This window comes from Macrosteles quadrilineatus, unplaced genomic scaffold (genome assembly GCF_028750875.1).
Source record: "Macrosteles quadrilineatus isolate MER2022 unplaced genomic scaffold, UCM_ALF_1.0 Scaffold_1__1_contigs__length_201487025, whole genome shotgun sequence".
Lineage (NCBI taxonomy): Eukaryota > Metazoa > Arthropoda > Insecta > Hemiptera > Cicadellidae > Macrosteles > Macrosteles quadrilineatus.
Genome location: NW_026542594.1, coordinates 137,476,684 through 137,496,436, shown reverse-complemented (window position 1 = coordinate 137,496,436; position 19,753 = coordinate 137,476,684). Strand labels below are relative to the sequence as shown.

Sequence of the window (19,753 nt, the reverse complement as noted above, 5' to 3'; positions counted from 1 at the left end):
TTTTAGAATAAGCTATGACCTAACAGTTCAAGATGGACTAGTGTATTTTAACGAAAGGTTGATAGTCCCACCATCCATGCGAATGTATACTTTACAGACACTCCATTAAACTCACTTGGGATTCAGCTAGTTAAAGAAGAAAGCTCAAAAACTTGTTTACTGTTTGGATTAATTTCAGATTTTAAAAATCTTATTGACAGCTGTGCTACTTGCGCCAAGTTTATGCGAGCAAAATTGAAAGATCTACTTCAACCTCATGAAGTTTTTTACATGCCTTTTTACAAGGTAGCAGCAGACATAGCCGATTTCGACTATTAGATTATTAATAGATTATTACTCAAGATGGATTGAAGTTGAGCGTATTCGAGATAAAAAAGCAACAACTGTCATTGCTGCATTTAAGCAAATTTTTGCTCGTTTTGGAATACCAAGTATTTTTGTAAGTGACAATGTCCCATTCAACTCTCAAGAATTCATTGACTTCAGTAAATTGTGGAAGTTTGAAGTAAAGTTTACTAGTCCCCATTATCCTCGCAGTAATGGATTGGGGAAAGCAGTAGGCATAGTTAAAAGTCAATGTTGCAAAAGACAAAGCATGAAAAGTCAGACTTAAGTTTATATCTTCTAAATTATCGGTCATCTCCAGTTGCGAATATTGGGTATTCTCCTTCGCAACTACTTCAAAGTAAATTTCTGAACACTAAGTTACCTGTAATACAGTAGACTCTCGCTCATCCGGACTAATGTGGCGGACGTCCGGTCCGAATTACGATAAATCCGGACTATCGAGAGTCGAGCGAATACAAAATGATAAACAGGCTGATAGGTAACAACACACTCCTAGGTGTGTTTGGCTGATAGGTGATAATGACAGGTGATAGGGCTTTATATAGCCCTTTTTTCAATTTTGTTCCAGGTCCACAGTATTCATAGCCAGGCAAATGCAATTCCACCGGTAATAATTTTTACCGCCGTGTTATCCAAGTTTTTGATGATTCATGGTAGTCTTGGCCCCGTTTAGCTCGGATAATCGGACTTATACTGTAATGTGCCGCTAAAAAAAATCACGATTGCCGATCCGGACTAGCGGGAGTCCGGACAAGGCCAATACGGATGACAGAGAGTCTACTGTACCTTCAAAACGTAAACTACAGATTATTGATGATAGAGAAGTGACAAGCAAACTTGGCCAGGGTATGCAGTATAATAAAACAGCACTAAAGAAAGCCAGTGTTTTTATTAAGGGACAAAAAGTATTAACCAGGAATGTTTCCAACCATGAGTGGGAAGAAGGGTTAATAGTTGATTTAAGCCTAAATATTTAACTTTTTCACACATTTAAATTTCATGACAATTGAAACTATAAATACAACCATGTACATGACAGTTAAGGACAAGATAAAATTAATTTGCTTTTCAAGAAAAATCAATACATTTAGTCTTTTTAATACTTACAATTAGTTTGTTTACTGTACACCAATTACCTATTTTTCTAAATCTTCCTGCAGTCATTTTTGCAACATAGTATGGTTTTTATTTTTACAAATAACCTTCTACACTCTTGGGTGGGGAATTATACCCAACCCATCCTTACTGTATTTGTTTCTCCATATAAAACTTAACTTTAGACCATTTGAATTATTGTGTTGTTAAATTAGGGAACATTTTGCCAAGATTTAAAGGGTAAAATACTGATTTAATCCATATAGTTGAATGTTTTAAGCCGCAATAGATGTTGTACATGAAGTTGTAAATGCAGGTTGTAAGTTTCAATGGCAATGACATGTGACAGGTTGTGTTTGAGGGTGACTCGTTGAACCTACAATGTCGAGCTCTAACTGGAGACATTGACTCTGATGATTCAGTCAACTGGCTCTGGGCAAACAAGGATCCTACCGACGTCTTCCACCACTCTATACAAGTACAGAACAAACACATCAAGGACAACGGCTTCATAGAAAGGTACACGATCTCTGCAGCAATAAAATAGAGATCTGTCTGGTAAACTAATTCAAACTTAATTGCTGCTAAATATAGGCTATTGTTAATTAATCAAATAAGAATGGTTGAGTCTTGTTTTTCCATGCCAGTAGGTTGCAGTAAGCCTATCGTATTGGAGCATTGTAAGCTAGCCAGCTGAGCGGAGTGATTCACACAACAAAATTATCGTCCTTGAAAATGGTCGTGTTCGTGTGTAGATTTAAGGAAGATGTCATAATATGCCGACGATGCATGAAATGTTGGGATGAAATAAAACAACACAATACCATGATTTATTTGGTTGAAATTAGAGATTATTTCTAAGTTTGTTTACTATTCGAATGTTCGAATATACTCATTCAGATCGAGTCGGGCTCGAATACTAAAGTATTCGTTCAACTATTCGAACTTTCGAATATTCGCACACCCCTAGTTTATTGTCATTGTCTATGTGAGTCAAACTGTGGAAGCTGTAACCTTATGAACTGGAAGGACATATCGGTGGCGATAATCAAAATTTGTGGCAAGAGAGCAACTTCCCCCTTGATATTCTTATTTTAATTTTACTTGTCAGTCAATAGTGGTGGGTTGACATTTCTTAGAAGAATGATTGGCACTCCAATTTTTAACTTAACTCAAGTTCTCGTTCAATTCCAAATCTTAGAAGATATAGTTCTCCCTAACCAGGACAATTCTGGAAAACTTTGGTACAATGGATATGTATACCTACCAGGGTTTGTGTTAGAGATGTGTCAATACCAACATCTATCAATTTTCAATTCTGAAGCAGTTTTTGTACCATTTTATCAAATTTGTATATGCGTTGGTCCAACTAATTAATCCCTGTCTCTATGCCCTAATTAAAAGGAAAGTTTGGATTAATGGGGGGTTTTGAAGTAGAGAAAAAATAAGGCATTGTTAACAAGTTCTATCTACCCAATTGGAATTCAAACCGGAAACATCACCATTGTCAGCAGAGATCACGATAAAACCACTTGACATTGACACAATTTTTACAATTGCGGTAGATTTCAGAGATTTTATCGCAATCTCGGCTGACTGTGATATATCCGGTCATTTGAAGATCGCTGGTTTGATTCCAAGTGAGATCGTTTCCAGACTAAGATGCCATTTGTCATTGGGCTATGAATTAATGATGCTATCAAAAAGGTCGACGTTAGCAACAAGACCAGGGTTTGGATTGTTCCTTTTAAAATGTTTAAAAATGCTATTGGCGTAGATAATACACAAAATAATGTCTTCATCTGATAGCCATAACGGAAACATCATCATTGTCTCCCTCGATGATGGGAAAATATTGAACATCTCCTGTAGTCACAGTTAGTTGGTAGGTAACCTTAATTTTTGTATTCTGCAATCGCAGCAAAACCCTGAATATCACCTACGGTCATAGAAACAACATCATCGTATTACATCTTTGCGTCAAAGACATGGCCATGTCTCGTGTCATAATCAACAACATTATCGTCTCCCGAGATGATAGTCGGCGGACGTCCGCCACATTAGTCCGGATGAACGTACATGGATACAGATAGCTTTATGTAAACAAATCGGGGGAAAATCGGTCTTGTACATGGATACAGACAGCTTTGTGTTAGTAAAATAATTGGGATAAAATCGGTCTTGTACATGGATACACACAGCTTTATGTCAGTAAAAAAATCGGGAAAAATCAGATCCATCAAAACCGGAACCAGCCCAAGATCCGACATTTTTTGGATCCGATCGGTTGCCGGTTCCAGCTCGGATCCGGTAGCCCAATATCCAGATCCGACCATCACTAGAATATATGATGGTGGATGCTCAGATTGAGGGTTACTATTAGGTGGGATATTGGAGGGAATTTGGGAATTCTGGAGGGAATAAAAAGGGCTAATAGGTTTGGAATATCTGTGTCTGGACCAAACCTAAGTTAAACGTGCCGTATCTGCTCCAATCAAATTAGGAAGATTGCTGGGGACCAAAGGGGCGGAGACCTTTTAACCAGATCAGAACACCTGCCTAGCCAGCTTTGATTTACACTAATTTAACTAACTATTTAACTAGATACCTACCCTTCCAAACTATGAACTGAACATGGAGAGTTGCTAATTAATACTGCTGAGTGAATGAAATTGTACGTAGATTAAATTCAAATTCTGAATGAAAAATATCCTGATTGAGAAATGTTAAGCTACATTCTGCTGGGGACATGAGATTGAATTTTTAGGTTTGAGAAGGCTCGCTGCTGAGGGCAGCGAGCCGGATAAGTGTTAAATTTAGTACATTTCAATAGTCGGGCGAAGCCTGAAGGGCTTGCCGGATAAGTGTTAAATTTCCTACATTTCAATAGTCGGGCGAAGCTTGAAGGGCTTCCCGCTTGTTTCCTGACTTATCCGCACATAATTACTACTTAAATTCTACATAATTTATTATATTCTAAGTTACTTATCCGTAATGCTGGAAGAGACGCCCTGAAAATCGGCTGCTTCTCGTACGAAAGATGGATGAGCAAGACGGAGGACAAGAGTGTAGGTAGGAAGGTGGGGAGAGAGCGTTCATGCAGTTGCGGCAGGCTACGAGTTGGTCATGCAGCCCGGCTTCGGGAAATACTCACACTATATAAAATAGCGTGCCGCTATGCGTCACAACAGCAACGTTAATGTTGTCAGGCAATCGCAGCAAAAGTGAGCATTTTTTTGCAAGATCTTTGCGGATGTCTTGGGTATCAATATTGGCATTAACTCTTGATGATCGATTCTCAATACCAATGACCAAGAATCGGTGGTGTATTGAGAATCAGTATTGAGAATCGACAAATCCCTAGTTTATATAAATGTACAAAATCCTTTGGTAGTGGGACACAACATGAGAACATAAATTATCCTTTCCTGTTGCTTATATACACTATATAAGAGGCAATTTAAGTAAAAATATACTGTACTTAAGAAGCAATTACTCTGTTCAAAGTCACCTGCATGTTTAACCTTTTTTTACCAACCAGAATTTTTAATGATTTGCAGTTTGCTGATAATAAACCATCTTGAGTCCAATCACAGTGGCCAATGGCGGTGTCAGTTGTATACTGATGATGGCAATCACACATCTAGTATATCTGTCATAGTCATCAGCAACCAGACTATCTACTGCCCAATCACAGGTACCAATCATCTGTGTTGTTTAAACTTAATTTGACAGTATTATTCTTTCATATGAACATATTTTATTAAGCCTCATAATACTTTTTTTGGTTGAAAACACCAACATTACAAGACATTTAAGTATATTTGTTGCATAACCTTTGTATTGCATACATTCATTGATAGTCAAAAATCATCTAGATATTTCCTTTGTAAATCCGAACCACCTAATAGCACTTTGTATTGCCTATTGCCCTTTGGGAGATTAACAAGATAGTAAAATATAATCTGGCTGTAAAAGTTTAGCATCTAGATCGTCACATATTTACAGGGCTGTGCGAATAGTTCGAAAAACGAATTGAATCTGAATCTTTTTAGAGATTCGATTTGTATTCGAGAACGATCTACTGTTTCTAACTGAATTCTGATTCGGAATCGATATTGAAATTTCCTGGATATAGATCTGAGTCAGGATTCGATATTCGATTTTACCACATTTGGATCAGATTCAATTGAATTTTTTATCATCTGATTTTGATTTGAAATACTGGGTCCAGCATTCAAAGATTAGAAACAAAAGCACTAAAGCACCAACTGACGGCTGACCCGGCAAAATGTATTTTCCTTCAGTAGATTGTATATCGCACTGGTAGTTTTGCAAGCGGATTGTTATCGAGTTGTTAACCAAAGATTCGACAATCGACTCTTTGGTTCCGTTTTTGAATTACACTCGCCGGGTTTAATAATAATAATACAGGGTGCGGCAAAAAAGCCGATCTATTTTCTGTAGAGCACTGTTCAGCGACAGGTCGTCCGAGAGTGGTAGGAGTATGCTCGTTGGAAAGCCTACACAATGCCATTTTTTGAAGTCATAGAGCACTGGTCGCCTGAGCTAGTGCGGTTGTTATGGAGTCGTTTTTATAAAATAGTGAATTCATTCTTGCTACTCAGTGGCAGTTTCATGCATTCTTTCAATTAAGGCGACATGGAGGAGTTCTGTTCTGTAGCACAATAATGCGGTGGGTTACTTACATTAGAACAACGGCTTCTGCGTTGAAAAGGAAGATGACAGGCCTTCCAAAGTCAGATCGGACGCCAGACAACAAACATTCAATAGAGTTTGTGCTGCTGTGGAAAACAGTCCTCGTAGGCCAGCCCAAAAACAAGCGGCTGCCTTGAACATGTCTGACCGCTGAGCTATACAAATTTTGAGGTTAATTTTCACCCCTATGGATTAGATTAATAATCTGTATAATTTGGTAACCATCCATACAGATAATCACGACAGAACCTCTCTATGTCAACCTAATTGAATAAAAGCACGGAACTACCGCTGAGATGCAATGACTAAATAATAACTTTTTTAAAACGACTTGATAACAACTGCACATAGCTCATACGACCACTGCTCTATGACTACAAAAAATGACATTGTATGAGCTTTCCAACGAGCCTACTCCCACCTTCCTCAGACGACTTGTCGCTGAACAGTGCGCTGCAGAAAATGGTTCGGTTTTTTTGCCGCACCCTGTAATAACTTCACTCGATCAGTTTTAGTCGGTTATAGAACCAACGGAGAATGAAATGGCGGACTGGTTGGGTTTTGTTGCTTCTTGTTCAGTGTCAATTGAATGGGAATTGGGATTGGAACCAGAACTTTGGTTTGACTTAAATTTGGAGTTTGAGTTAGTCTGTTTTTAGCATGTTTGATTTATAATTTACTGACGTAAGGTAGGATATTGCCTAAGTTGCAATTGGTCACAATTGGAAAGCTGATATAAAAACTACTTGTATACTCTGATTTGCTGTTGACTGGTTCATGTTAGGAACCTGACTATAGTAAGTTATAACTTGGTGTTAGGCTTTGGGCACATTAGTGTAGGTTGCATTTGAACACTATCTTGGCTATCACTAAACTTAACCTCACAGTGTGAGTTGTTACTTGTAACAGTAATACAGACTTAGGCTTATGTAGTGGAATAACACTGAGATGTATAGGCTAGGCCTATGTTTTAAACTACACAAATTAGTAGTCCATCACTTTTAGCGAGTAACTTAGACCTAGGTGGTAGGCCTAACTTATGCCCAATTGTTTAGTTTCAAAACTTCAGATAGGTAGGCCTCAATTATATAACTTTTTTTTATTCGACTCTGAACTGGTTTAAATATTCAGTTTCCATAACAGCTTTAAATTTGAGATTCGGATTCCATCCGGGTTTGAAAACGGCTGTAAATTTGAGATTCGGATTCAACTCGGGATTAATTAAAATATTCGGATTCGAACCAAAATTTCTGGATTCGCACAGCCCTGAATACTTAAAATGCTAACATATGCTATTTCAAAACCGTATATTGTAATTAGATGTTTTGTGAGGGTAGCAGGCTTACCTGAATGGAAAAGAGTCTTGAAAACATTGTTTTCAGACTATCACCCAACCTCGGAAATATGTTAGTCCACCCGAAAATTCCTGACCGGTCAAAAAACAATCCAACCAGTTCACATCGTCGTGGATCATATCTCTGTGGAAGCAAAAGTATAAAACTTGTGAAATTAACCAACTAAACAAACCTTCTCCTGCTCAATCACAAAAGAATATTAGTACATCCAAGGTTTCAACACCTGCAAAACCAAAAACATTATACTAACTACAATGTAACCATTGTGATGCACAGTGTTGGGAAGTAGCGCGCTACAAGTAGCGACGCTACAGTAGCGCGCTACTTTTTTTGTAGCGTTAGCTGTAGCTACGCTACTTTTAAGATTTTGTAGCTTTAGCTGTAGCTAGCTACATTTCTAAAGTAGTTGTAGCGGAATTTCAGCTACTTTTCTCGCTACATTAACATTGTTTGAGATAGTGATTTTTATCATAACCTCAACCTTACATGAAACCTTTTAAACTGAGATTTTCAAAAAAATTAGGCCTACTTTCTTGGCGTCATACAGCTGGTTGCAGCCGTTTCATTCCCTATAAACGTTGTGTGGACATGGAGGCCATTAAATAAGTGTTATCCACATTTTTGGCTCTCATTTCCTTAATTTACTACTCTCTGATTACTGTCAAATTAAATAAAACCGCTAGATGCAGACGACTTTTAAACGTTACCGGTGGGCGGTGACAAGAGAAGCTATTGAACGCTTGCAAGTGATTGACAGGGAAATTAGTAATCCATTTAGTTTCTTTATTATATCGATAGTGTTTCAACTTGGGTTTTAATGGAAACCAACACTAAACCTTAAGATAATGAGAAAGCTGTCCTATCAACCTTTGCTTTAGCTGTTGATTGTGGTTCATCATCACAAGCCCTTCCTTGGTTAGATTACGAAGATTTTTCAAAGGTTTACTAAATTAACAAAGAAGAAATTACCTGATGTGATTTAAGATATGCCTAGACTAAATGATAATTGTAACGAAAAAATCTCCATATAACATGAAACTTACATTGAAAAAATAGCATAGTTTGCTCCTGCTAACAGCTCTTGTATAGGACTATTCCTAGGCTATGTTATGGTTTAAGACAAATACCAAGTTCCAAGTTCAATTATTAGGAATATATCTGTTTAGTCCTTGCAAGAACAAGCCTACTATAGCCAACTTGTTACATAGCCAAGTAGGCCTATAGGCTATGTTATTTTTACTTTACAAATTTCCACATGTTTAAATTAAAAGCCGATTTCAGGATAAGTTGCTGAATACTGTTTTCTGTACCAACTAGGTTGAAGCACAATTTGCAATTTGCCCTATGCATAATGACAATAAAGGACGATTTCTTGACATTGAAAAGTGTTATTCATAGAACAAGTAACTTATCACTATGGTTAAAAGTTATAACAATGTCGTTTTTAACATTAAAAGTTAAGAAAGGCAATAAACTCAAATTTCAGTAGGTAACACCAACAAGTATTTTTAAATAATCGTTTTACAGTTTTATTGGTCTTAATTGTTTATACAAGACATCTATAAATGAATCTATATTAAAGAAATAAAATGAGCTTTTAAAATATAGTTTGGTTGTAGGCCTATGTCCTTTGAACTTAATGAAATTTACATATAAGATGCTTAAAAATAATGCAATATTTGAAAAATAAGTACTAAATATGATGGGAAACCCAACTATTTGGTTCTGTTGTTTTAATGTTAGGTATATAATGCCAACAAATTAAATACAATCTAGGAATAATTTGTTTTCCAAGTAATGTTAGACACAATCATTGACTATATATACCTGTAGAATGCAATGTGCTTGTGAATGTGGAATGCTATATATGCCTGTATGTATGTTATAAGCCTATATCATGTGGTATAGGCCTATAGTCAATGATACAATACTGACATTTTTTGTTAAAATATTTGTTCAATAAAAATGTAGTTACAATTAATTTTACATTTACCTAATGTGCGTGGAATAAAAAGTAACGTCTTTGGAAAAGTAGCTAAAATTGTAGCTGTAGCTACATTTCATTGTAGCTGTAGTTGTAGCTAGCTACTTTTTCGGAACTGTAGCTGTAGCTGTAGCTAAGCTACTTTTTTGTAAATGTAGCAGTAGTTGTAGCTAGCTACATTTTAAAAGTAGCTTCCCCAACACTGGTGATGCATATGTAAAGACTGCAAATAGATTAGTTGTCATTATTGCTATCTTCGAGAATGTTTATTTAAGATAAAAAAAAATAAAAAAACAACCCCCTTTTAACAAGGAATAAATTTTATCCCATCCCAATTTAAAAGTACAATTGTGTCCATTTCTACTTGTATCAATACCTAATGTGATGTGTGGGTTGTTGCAGTAACTAGTGACAACAAGGGTGTGTATACATGGCCCAAGACTGTGGGAGGTCATCTGGTAGAGATTCCCTGTATCGTAGAGGGAGCTACTACACAGGCATCCTACATGTGTGGGTCCAGCGGTCAGTGGGAGCAGCTCTTTACTGACAACTGTCCCTTTGCCAGTGAGACCACTCGTATACTAGAACAATTCTCCAAGGTCAGTTACACGGATATTCACATTTAATTCTACACTCATCCTTCATTTATATTTGAGTTAAAATACAAACCTAGGTGGTGACCCCATCTTAACCCTTTGCACTCCAGCAAAAATTTTTTGGGCCTAGCCAAAAATGCCGGTACTTTGTCGGATAATACCAGCCAAAAACTCCAGACATTTTTACTAATTCCTGTAAGCGTTTGGTAAAATTTATGTATCTCCCTTGTCTGAACAGATAGAGGCATTTGTTTTATTTTACACTCTACTAGCTGGCCCGACAGACGTCGTCTTGTCCTAATGTGGTTTTATGTCAAATGCTCGTTCATTTTCAAGATGAGCTCGTTCGCATGGCTCAATCACGTCCTGGTTGAAGTTCGTTCGCTGCGCTCACTTGCCTTCAGGTCAGCTCGTTCGCTACGCTGACTCGTCTCCAGGTTTAAGTTCGTTCGCTATGCTCACTCATCTTCACGCTCACTTGGTTTCAAATTAGGTTTTGTCATAAATTAAAAAAAAATAATAGTGCTGCACCCTGTTGGTAAACCTATTAACTTCTTAATGCTATTGAACATCACAGAATTAAATTGTTTAGTTGAACCACCTGTTAAGATTCTTTAATCTATATAAATAAAATTAGAGTTTTTTCTGTACATTGCTCAGAATCATAAACTTTTAGGTTATTTTTACGTTTTATACATTAGAGAAACCGAAACAAGTCTCATCATCTAAATTTCTGTCTGTCTTCATGTCTGTTACGACCCAAGAGCCATTTTACGCGGCCTACTCCTGAAAAACGAGAGTACCTATCAAGTTCCAAATCATTTTAATGTATTCACTGGATTGGCGAAATTGTCTTTAGCCATTAAAATATGGCGTCACCACTTTGTAAATAAAATAACGGACGTTTAAAAACCCAATTTTGTGCGATTTTTTGTAAAGTTTTCTCCCAATGTTTAGCACATATTCTTCTATGAAATAACGAACAGCTGTTCAAATCAAGATTATTTCTTCTAGCTGTCACTGATATGTTTACATTGAATGTTGTTTACAAATACCGCAACCATTTCCGATCACGTTTTGAAAGCAAATCCAAACCAATTAAGATTAAAAACGTTTTTCCTTACATAACGGATTTAATTAATCGCAAGTGCAATAATATGTAGGGTAACAGTAAATGAAAATAGAGATTCTTTGTGTATAAAATTGTTCTTGAGTTTTGATAACCGGGAAATAGACCTTGAATCAGTGTTGTATATTCAAATCAAATCAAATCAAAAAATCCTTTATTCAAACAGTACATTTCTATACATGAATTGTGTCAAGTCAAGAATAAACATAACTATACATTTGGCAAATTTACAGCACTAATTAATTAAGAGCTATAATCTATATACACTTTCTCCCCTACAACTACTTACTGTTCAACCATTACAACTAACTATTGATTTGACATACTAATAGCTAATTGAAAAAGTCCCCAATCTTGTAGCAGCATTTATCTGACAACAATTTGAATAAACTGGTTTTAAATCTTTTAAAATCTGTCAAACCCTTTATGGTGCTAGGCAGGCTATTATACAATTTTATACCAGAGTAGTATGGAGAATGTTCAATGTTGGAGGTATTATGTCTAGGGTATGTAAGGCTATTCTTTTGTCTTGTGTTATAGTTGTGAAAATCAGAGTTACTTGGAAAATTTGATAAATGTTGTCTTATGTACAAGATTAAATTATATATGTATATACTGGGAAAAGTAAGAATTTTGTGATTTTTAAAAATACTCTTACAGGATTTTTTTCCTTTAAGTCCAAAAATAATACGGATAATTCTCTTCTGCATTTTAAAAACTTTTTTCCTCCTATCTGAATGTCCCCAGAAGATCACACCATAATTAAACAAGTGATAGACATAACCGTAATAAACCATCATAAGAGTGGATATGTCAACAGATTTAGATAAAATAATGAACATAAAATGTGCTTTATTTAATTTTTTTACAACTTCACCAATATGATTTTGCCAAGTCAATTTTTGATCCACTGTGATGCCTAAGAATTTAACTGAGCTTACTGAATTTAGAGAAAGGTTCAAATCTAATTTTGTTGATGAGTCTGATTTCTGGTAGTTTTTTTGGAATTCCATCAGAAGAGATTTATCTTTATTTAACGCCAAACCATTTGCTTCAAACCATTTTTCTAGCTGAAGGAAATCTTGTTCAGCTGTTTGTTGCATAACAATTTTACTATGATCAGTGAAAATAATGGAAATGTCATCAGCAAACATTACTGATTTTGACTTTAAAATCAAAGGTAGGTCATTAATATAAACCAAAAACAGTAGTGGACCCAGTATTGAGCCTTGTGGCACACCCTCTGTGACTAATTTGAAATCAGATTTCAGATTTATTAACCGTAGGTCCACACACTGTTTCCGCGTTGATAAAAACGAGGTTATCCACTTTATAGCCATACCTGACACACCATAAAAGTTTAGTTTTTGTATTAACAGGCTATGGTTTACACAGTCAAATGCTTTTGACAGATCACAGTAGAGACCAGCTACTGCCTGTGATCTGTCAAGAGCACCTGTGACTTCGGTAATAAAGCTAAAGATTGCATCTGTTGTACTCCGTCCCTTCCGGAATCCAAACTGACATGTATCCAAAATTTGGGATGTTTCAAAATGATCACACAATCTATTGAAGACGACTTTCTCAAATATTTTTGAGAAACTAGGCAATAAAGAAATAGGTCTGTAGTTGGATATATCTTTTGGGTCACCTTTTTTAAAGACTGGTATTATGTTTGATAGTTTCAATAGGTCAGGGAAAACACCAGTATACAAAGAAATGTTTATCAAATGAACAATGGGTTGAGCAATAAACTCTGAACTTAATTTCATTAATGAAGTTGAAATTTCATCCCATCCAGAGGCTTTAGATGACTTTAAGTCTTTTATTATGTCTTGCACTTCTTGAAGGTTCACTGGCTTAAATGATATAAGTTTGGACTCGGGAGGGATTCTACTGTGTAGGAAGCCAAGAGCTTTATAAGAATCTGAACCAACATTCAAGCTTTTACATGTGTCAGAAAAAAATGCATTAATTTGATTTAGTTGCGTCCTGTCAGACATTGAATGCAACAAGAAGGGGTATTCTTTTTTGCTGTTGTCAGTTGTATTAGTCTCTTTTTTAACAATATGCCAGGCTGTTTTGGTTTTGTTACAGGATTCTTTAATCTTATTTCTGTTGTACAATATCTTAGCTGATTTTATACATTTATTTAATAATTTCTTGTATTCTTTTACATAATCTTTAAAACTTGTATCATTTGACATTTTACTAATTTCATGTAATTCCCTTTTCCTTTTGCATGAGACTCTAATTCCAGTTGTTAACCACCCTTTATCACAATTTTTACTATAACATTTCTTATTTACTAAAGGAAAACAAGAATTAAAATGCAGTTTAAAAGTTTGAAGAAAACACTTATAAAGTACATTTACATCAGTAATTACTTCAGATTTGCTAAAAAATTCAGTCCATTGTTCATACTTCAAAACGTTAACAAAACTATCCAAATTTTTTTGACTATAATTTCTTTTTAAGGATGGACTGATTTTTATCTTTGGCTCCAATTGTCTTTTTTCAAAATAATTATAATCTAAACATAAACACTGTGTTAAGTGGTCAGATAAACCATTTTCTAAAACTATTGCTTTACACAAGTTAGGACAGAAATTAGTGATAATATTGTCAAGACAGGAACTAGAAACATTCGTAATTCGAGTTGGAACATTGAAATGTGCAAAAAAATTAAAGGAACTTAAAATTGATAAGAATTCTTCGGTATAGAAGTCAGAATTTAAAACATTGATATTGAAATCTCCTGCAAGTAAAACATGAGCCTTAGGGGTCTTATTTACACAATAGCTTAAAAGGAAATGGAGACGTTCAAAAAACACATCAAAAGCAGCTTTGGTATAAACAGTTGGTCTGTAGACACACAGTACAATAAGATCTATGGGTTTAACTATTTGGACCCCACAACATTCAAAACTTGACTCAATCGTTAATTCTTCAAAATCCGGCCTATGTTTAATTTTAAAATGATCATTTACAAGAATGGATACTCCCCCTCTTTTCTGATTTTCCCTGCAGTAAGATGCGGCGTTTTGGTATCCATGTAAAAATGTATTGCTGGGAAACTTACATTTTTTAAATGAGCGTTTTCAGTCGAGACTCGGCACAGGACCGACGCGCGTCTACTTGTCTATAGTAAAAATAAAAGTAGGCCTACTGTGTATTTATGTTTTATTCGTCATGTGTATAAGTGTACAGTTCGTGTATGTGTTTCAAAAACTCCAAGACGCACCTAATGGGGAAGCTCAAGACCTTATAGGACTGATGATGGCGATTTAATTTCGCCGAAATGCATCTCCTGTAATAGGATACATTAGGATCGACCAGTGGACACAGGTAATTTAGCCTTTTATTGATTGTCATACCGATCCGGAACAACAACAAACGACATAAAATGAAGTTATGTATAATAAATAGTTTGGCCAGCATATCTGAAAATCTGCAAACCAACTGCTGTTCTTTATATTATATAAGAAGGTTTCAACTGATTACCATAAGATCCCCGTGCGTAGAACGGGTACACAGCTAGTTCCATTTAAATATGAGAACTCATAAGGTTAACATGGGAAACTCCACAGCCACTGGGGCGGTACCCTTTTGACGGATCTGCACCAAACTTCACACAAACCATCCTTGAATAATGCTGAATAATGCCTGAAAGTTTTATTACAATCTTTTGAGGGTTTTTGGAGTCCATAAAGGACAAACAAACAAAAATACTAGTGATGGTCGGATCCGGATATCGGACTACCGGATCCGAGCTAGAACCGGCATCGGATCGGATCCAAAAAATTCCGGATCTTGGGCTGGATCCGGTTTTGATGGATCTGATTTTTTCAAATTTTTTCCCGATTTTTTTCCTAACACAAAGCTGTCTGTATCACTGTACAACCCCGATTTCTTTACTAACATAAAGCTGTCTGTATCACTGTACAACCCCAATTTCTTTACTAACACAAAGCTGTCTGTATCACTGTACAACCCCGATTTCTTTACTAGCACGAAGCTGTCTGTATCACTGTACAACCCCGATTTGTTTACTAACATAAAGCTGTCTATATCCATGTAAGAGACCGATTTTCCCCCGATATGTTTACTAACACAAAGCAGTCTGTATCACTGTACAGCCCCGATTTTTTACCAACACAAAGCTGTCTGTATCACAATACAACCCCGATTTTTTACCAACACCTCCGTATTTGCCCATTTCAGATAATGTTACCGAGGTCTCCATTTATGGGCTCTAGAATTAAGAGTCAAATTATGTAGATGTGATTCGATGTACTGATTAGCATACCTGTTTGTTTCTCTTACGAATTTTGTTAGGATTGTAACCGTGAAAAATAAATAAAAATAATCAATCGGTTCAGAATCACGAGGAGGACAGTGCTTTGGACCAGGTTGTTTGAAAAATAAAATGTTATGGTCAAATCCAGGGTCATCACTTTCATGGACAGGTTTCCATTCTTCTTCATTAGGGTCCATATCTGGTGAAATATCAGGGTCAGGGTTATGGGTTTCGCCACGTTCGGAATTTCTTATTAAATTTTTAATCGTAGCATGTACTGTATTGTTATTCCAATGCTGTTAGTAGCTTTAAAAATAAAAATAAGTGGCTACTCAATTCACCTCTAGTTCTAACTTTGTAATGGCAATATTTGTAAAAAATTATAGTTTCTTCAGTATTGTAATTCCGGTTGCAAACAACATGTAAACAAGGAAGTAAACAAACTGGCAGATAATAGGTGTCCATGTCCAATGGATTGAAGCTCAGAGATAAAGTTGACTCATCCCAATGTAGATAAGGAAAACTCAAGCAGTGCAACCCTCTTATCTGATCTGATAAGAATCCCAGCCTATCTCTTTACCTGCATAAACTGGTGATTTCACAGTAAAACTTTTATGTTTTTCTCATCTTACTCACAGAATAAACCGGTTTCAGAAATATTATTTTTACAGGGTTGTCAGCGGCCGGGAATTCCGGGAAAATCGGGAATTATGCGTGAATTTTAACAGCCGTGAAAAAACCGGGAAATATGCGTGAAAATCGTATTATTCCGTGAATTTAATTGATATTGTTAATACAGTTTTTTTCAAGTAATTTTAATAGTTATAAACCGTTTTGCAATACTTTCTTGATTGATTTTATAGTAAACAAAAATTTTCGGTTTACTGGCGAGTGGCGTTGGTTCGGAAGAAGCAGAAGGTAAGTTGGATGTACACTACCTACCACCATGAATAGGCCTACGCGGGAAGCCGACGCCGCCGGTCGCCGGAAGCACTTAGTTAAATATACTTGCAACTCGAGTCGAGTAGTAGAGGTTAAGCCGATTTCGTTGATGTTTGACAAGTAAATAATAAGAAAGGAAAATGTTTGAGTTTTATTTAATCCCTTAACCCCTTTCAATATTGACATACTAGGCCTAATAATAATCGGCAACCTAGGCATCGCTTGCGTCATCCATTTCACTGACAGCGACAGCTGACACTGGGTGATGGTGATAGTGATAGGTAGTGGTGTGCAGCGAGTGCGATGTATTGAAATTTCAATTTGATTCTAAAAAGGGATGTATCTAATATCGTCATCGATACCACCATCCATTGGTTACCACTTGGACATTGGTATCGGTTCGGTACCAAGACTCGATTGTCAAAAGTCGATTCCGATAACACCGGACACTCGACAGGGATAAATATTTTTTTTAACATTTATTAACTTTATAGCTACAGTATTAGTTTTGTAATCACGATTAGTTTTGTAATCACGATTAGTTTTGTAATCACAGTTAACAATTTTCATAGCCAACATAGAAAATCTAGTTCAAAACAGCGACGGTGCCGGTGACATTGTTTAGCTTCAGCTCATTGCACAACACAATCTACATTTCAAGATGTCAGACTCAACTCATGAGACAACCGGCGCGCGAATATCCTGCCAACAAGAAATTAATTATACTAAACAATGTCTGTATCAATAAGTCAGACATTTAGATGTATTATTTTTATTTTTAGTACAAAATAAATAACCTAAACACGTCGAAATGTTCAGTTTCCTCCCTGCAATATTCAACCATTAAACTTTAACATCGTCATCGTCGTATGTTTAGGCTTGCTTTATATTGCGCCAAAAAGTAGGTCCATATTTATCTGTACTATCTACCTGATTAAAGAGTTTAGTGAAGTTTTAAGTGCTACTATTAGTCTAGGCATATTAGGAAAGTTAGCAGAAAGTTTAGGTACAGTCCTAATCATCACTTTTCTTTATGTTTTCTGGGTCGCTGAACACGAATATGAGGTTTGCTGACAGATATTTTGGCCGGAACATTGGTTATTTTGTGAAAAACCTTAAAATTTGGGCACTTTTTTTGGGTTTTCGGGCAAATCTCGGTAAGTATGGGTTTTTGAGAAAATCCTGCTTTCTAAAATTAAAGATGACAAAATTTACTACAAGTTTCCTATATAATGTTTGTTTCTACGACGAACCGTTTTGCCACTAGAGCACACTAAAAAAGGCTAGAAGTACAAACAATTAAAAACATTGCTAAATGCTGCCGTTTTACATTAGGTTTCCATAGAAACAACCCATGTTACGATAATTTTAACTATTTATTCATGATAACAAACTGAAACACACTTAAAAATACCCCCGCCACAGCAAACCTGCAGACTAAGTGAATTTCCATTTCCCTAATTGGATTTACACTAAAATGTCTCCTTAGAAATATCAGATTTATACCCTATTTAAATAAAAGTTTAACCAGTACTTAGGTTTGCTGCAACAGGGAGGGTAAAAGTTGTTTTTTTGTAAAATGTAAAAATTTGGTATGAAATGAATGCATTGTCCAAATTTGATAAGAATAACATGGGCATTGTAAATTTACAGATTTTTAGAATTTTCTCCGTAACCATTAGGCGCATAACAACGCTTTAATATACTTATTAATATAGTTATTTGTTTTTTAAGCTCTACAAAACGGTATGGAAATAAATCGCTAAATTTTAAGTTTTTTATGGTCAAAAATAGCAAAAATCAATTTTTACCCCATAAAACCCCCCATAAATCTCTGTTCATATAGTCCAATCATGCTGGTTCGCGAACTCGTTCGAATAGACGTAGACACGGTCTACTCATCTGAATTTGACGTTACCAAAGTTAAAAGTTATCTACAACTCTTTTAATGTATTTCATCCTTTTTTTTCAATCACTACAGCAGTCAACCCTGTGCCCAGCAACATCCCTGTGCTGAGAAAATAAATGGGGGTTTTGTGGGAACGGGGAATGTTCCAGCAGTCAGTCATACATCTTGGCATAGATTTATCAAGTGTGTTTCAGTTCATTATCATGAATAAATAGTTCTAATTATCGTGACATGGGTTGTTTCCATGGAAACCCAATGTAAAACCTTTGTAAAACGGTTAGGGTTTATTTTCATTTTTTGTTTTGCCCAGCATGATCGGACTATGGGAGTGGATTTATGGGGGGTTTTATAGGGTAAAAATTAGTTTTTCCTATTTTTGACCCTATAAACTTAAAATTTAGCGATTTCCATATCATTTTGTAGAGCTTAAAAAAACAAATAATTTAGTATGTTAAAGCGTTGTTATGCGCCTAATGGTTACGGAGAAAATTCCAAAAATCTGTAAATTTAAAAAGCTCGTTATTCTTATTGCGACTAAGTAAACTGTTGTAGTTTGCTTGTTTTTGAACATATTTTGATCAAATTTCATGTACCAAATTATTACATTTTACAAAAATCACCTTTTTACCCTCCCTGTTGCAGCAAACCTAGGTACTCGTTAAACTTTTATTTAAATAGTTAATAAATGTGATATTTCTAAGGAGACATTTTAGTGTAAATCCAATTAGGGAAATGGAAATTCACTTAGTCTGCAGGTTTGCTGTGGCGGGGGTATTTTTAAGTGTGTTTCAGTTTGTTATCATGAATAAATAGTTAAAATTATCGTAACATGGGTTGTTTCTATGGAAACCTAATGTAAAACGGCAGCATTTAGCAATGTTTTTAATTGTTTGTACTTCTAGCCTTTTTTAGTGTGCTCTAGTGGCAAAACGGTTCGTCGTAGAAACAAACATTATATAGGAAACTTGTAGTAAATTTTGTCATCTTTAATTTTAGAAAGCAGGATTTTCTCAAAAACCCATACTTACCGAGATTTGCCCGAAAAACCAAAAAAAGTGCCCAAATTTTAAGGTTTTTCACAAAATAACCAATGTTCCGGGCAAAATATCTGTCAGCAAACCTCATATTCGTGTTCAGCGACCCAAAAAACATAAAGAAAAGTGATGATTAGGACTGTACCTAAACTTTCCGCTAACTGCCACTTATATTCCTAATATGCCTAGCCTATATGACACAATGCATTTATTGAAAAATATCATAAGCCTTAGTCCATGTAGATTTTGTAATGTTATAACGAATGGTGAATGTTGACAATAAAAGTATGTAACAACAGTTCTCATTGGTCAGGAAGCGACAATGCACTACCATGTCAGCCA

At 35.7% G+C, this 19,753-nt stretch overlaps 1 protein-coding gene across 1 annotated transcript in view; it reads left to right on the top strand.

The window, feature by feature from the left end:
• Window positions 1-19,753, top strand: part of LOC128985548 (adhesion G protein-coupled receptor A3) — a 138,048-nt gene that overhangs the window by 39,835 nt on the left and 78,460 nt on the right. Inside the window, exons 7-9 of the mRNA XM_054405147.1 lie at window positions 1,793-1,962; window positions 5,004-5,140; window positions 9,904-10,100. Coding sequence (XP_054261122.1) covers window positions 1,793-1,962; window positions 5,004-5,140; window positions 9,904-10,100 — 504 coding nt within the window. The remainder of the gene's footprint in view (window positions 1-1,792; window positions 1,963-5,003; window positions 5,141-9,903; window positions 10,101-19,753) is intronic.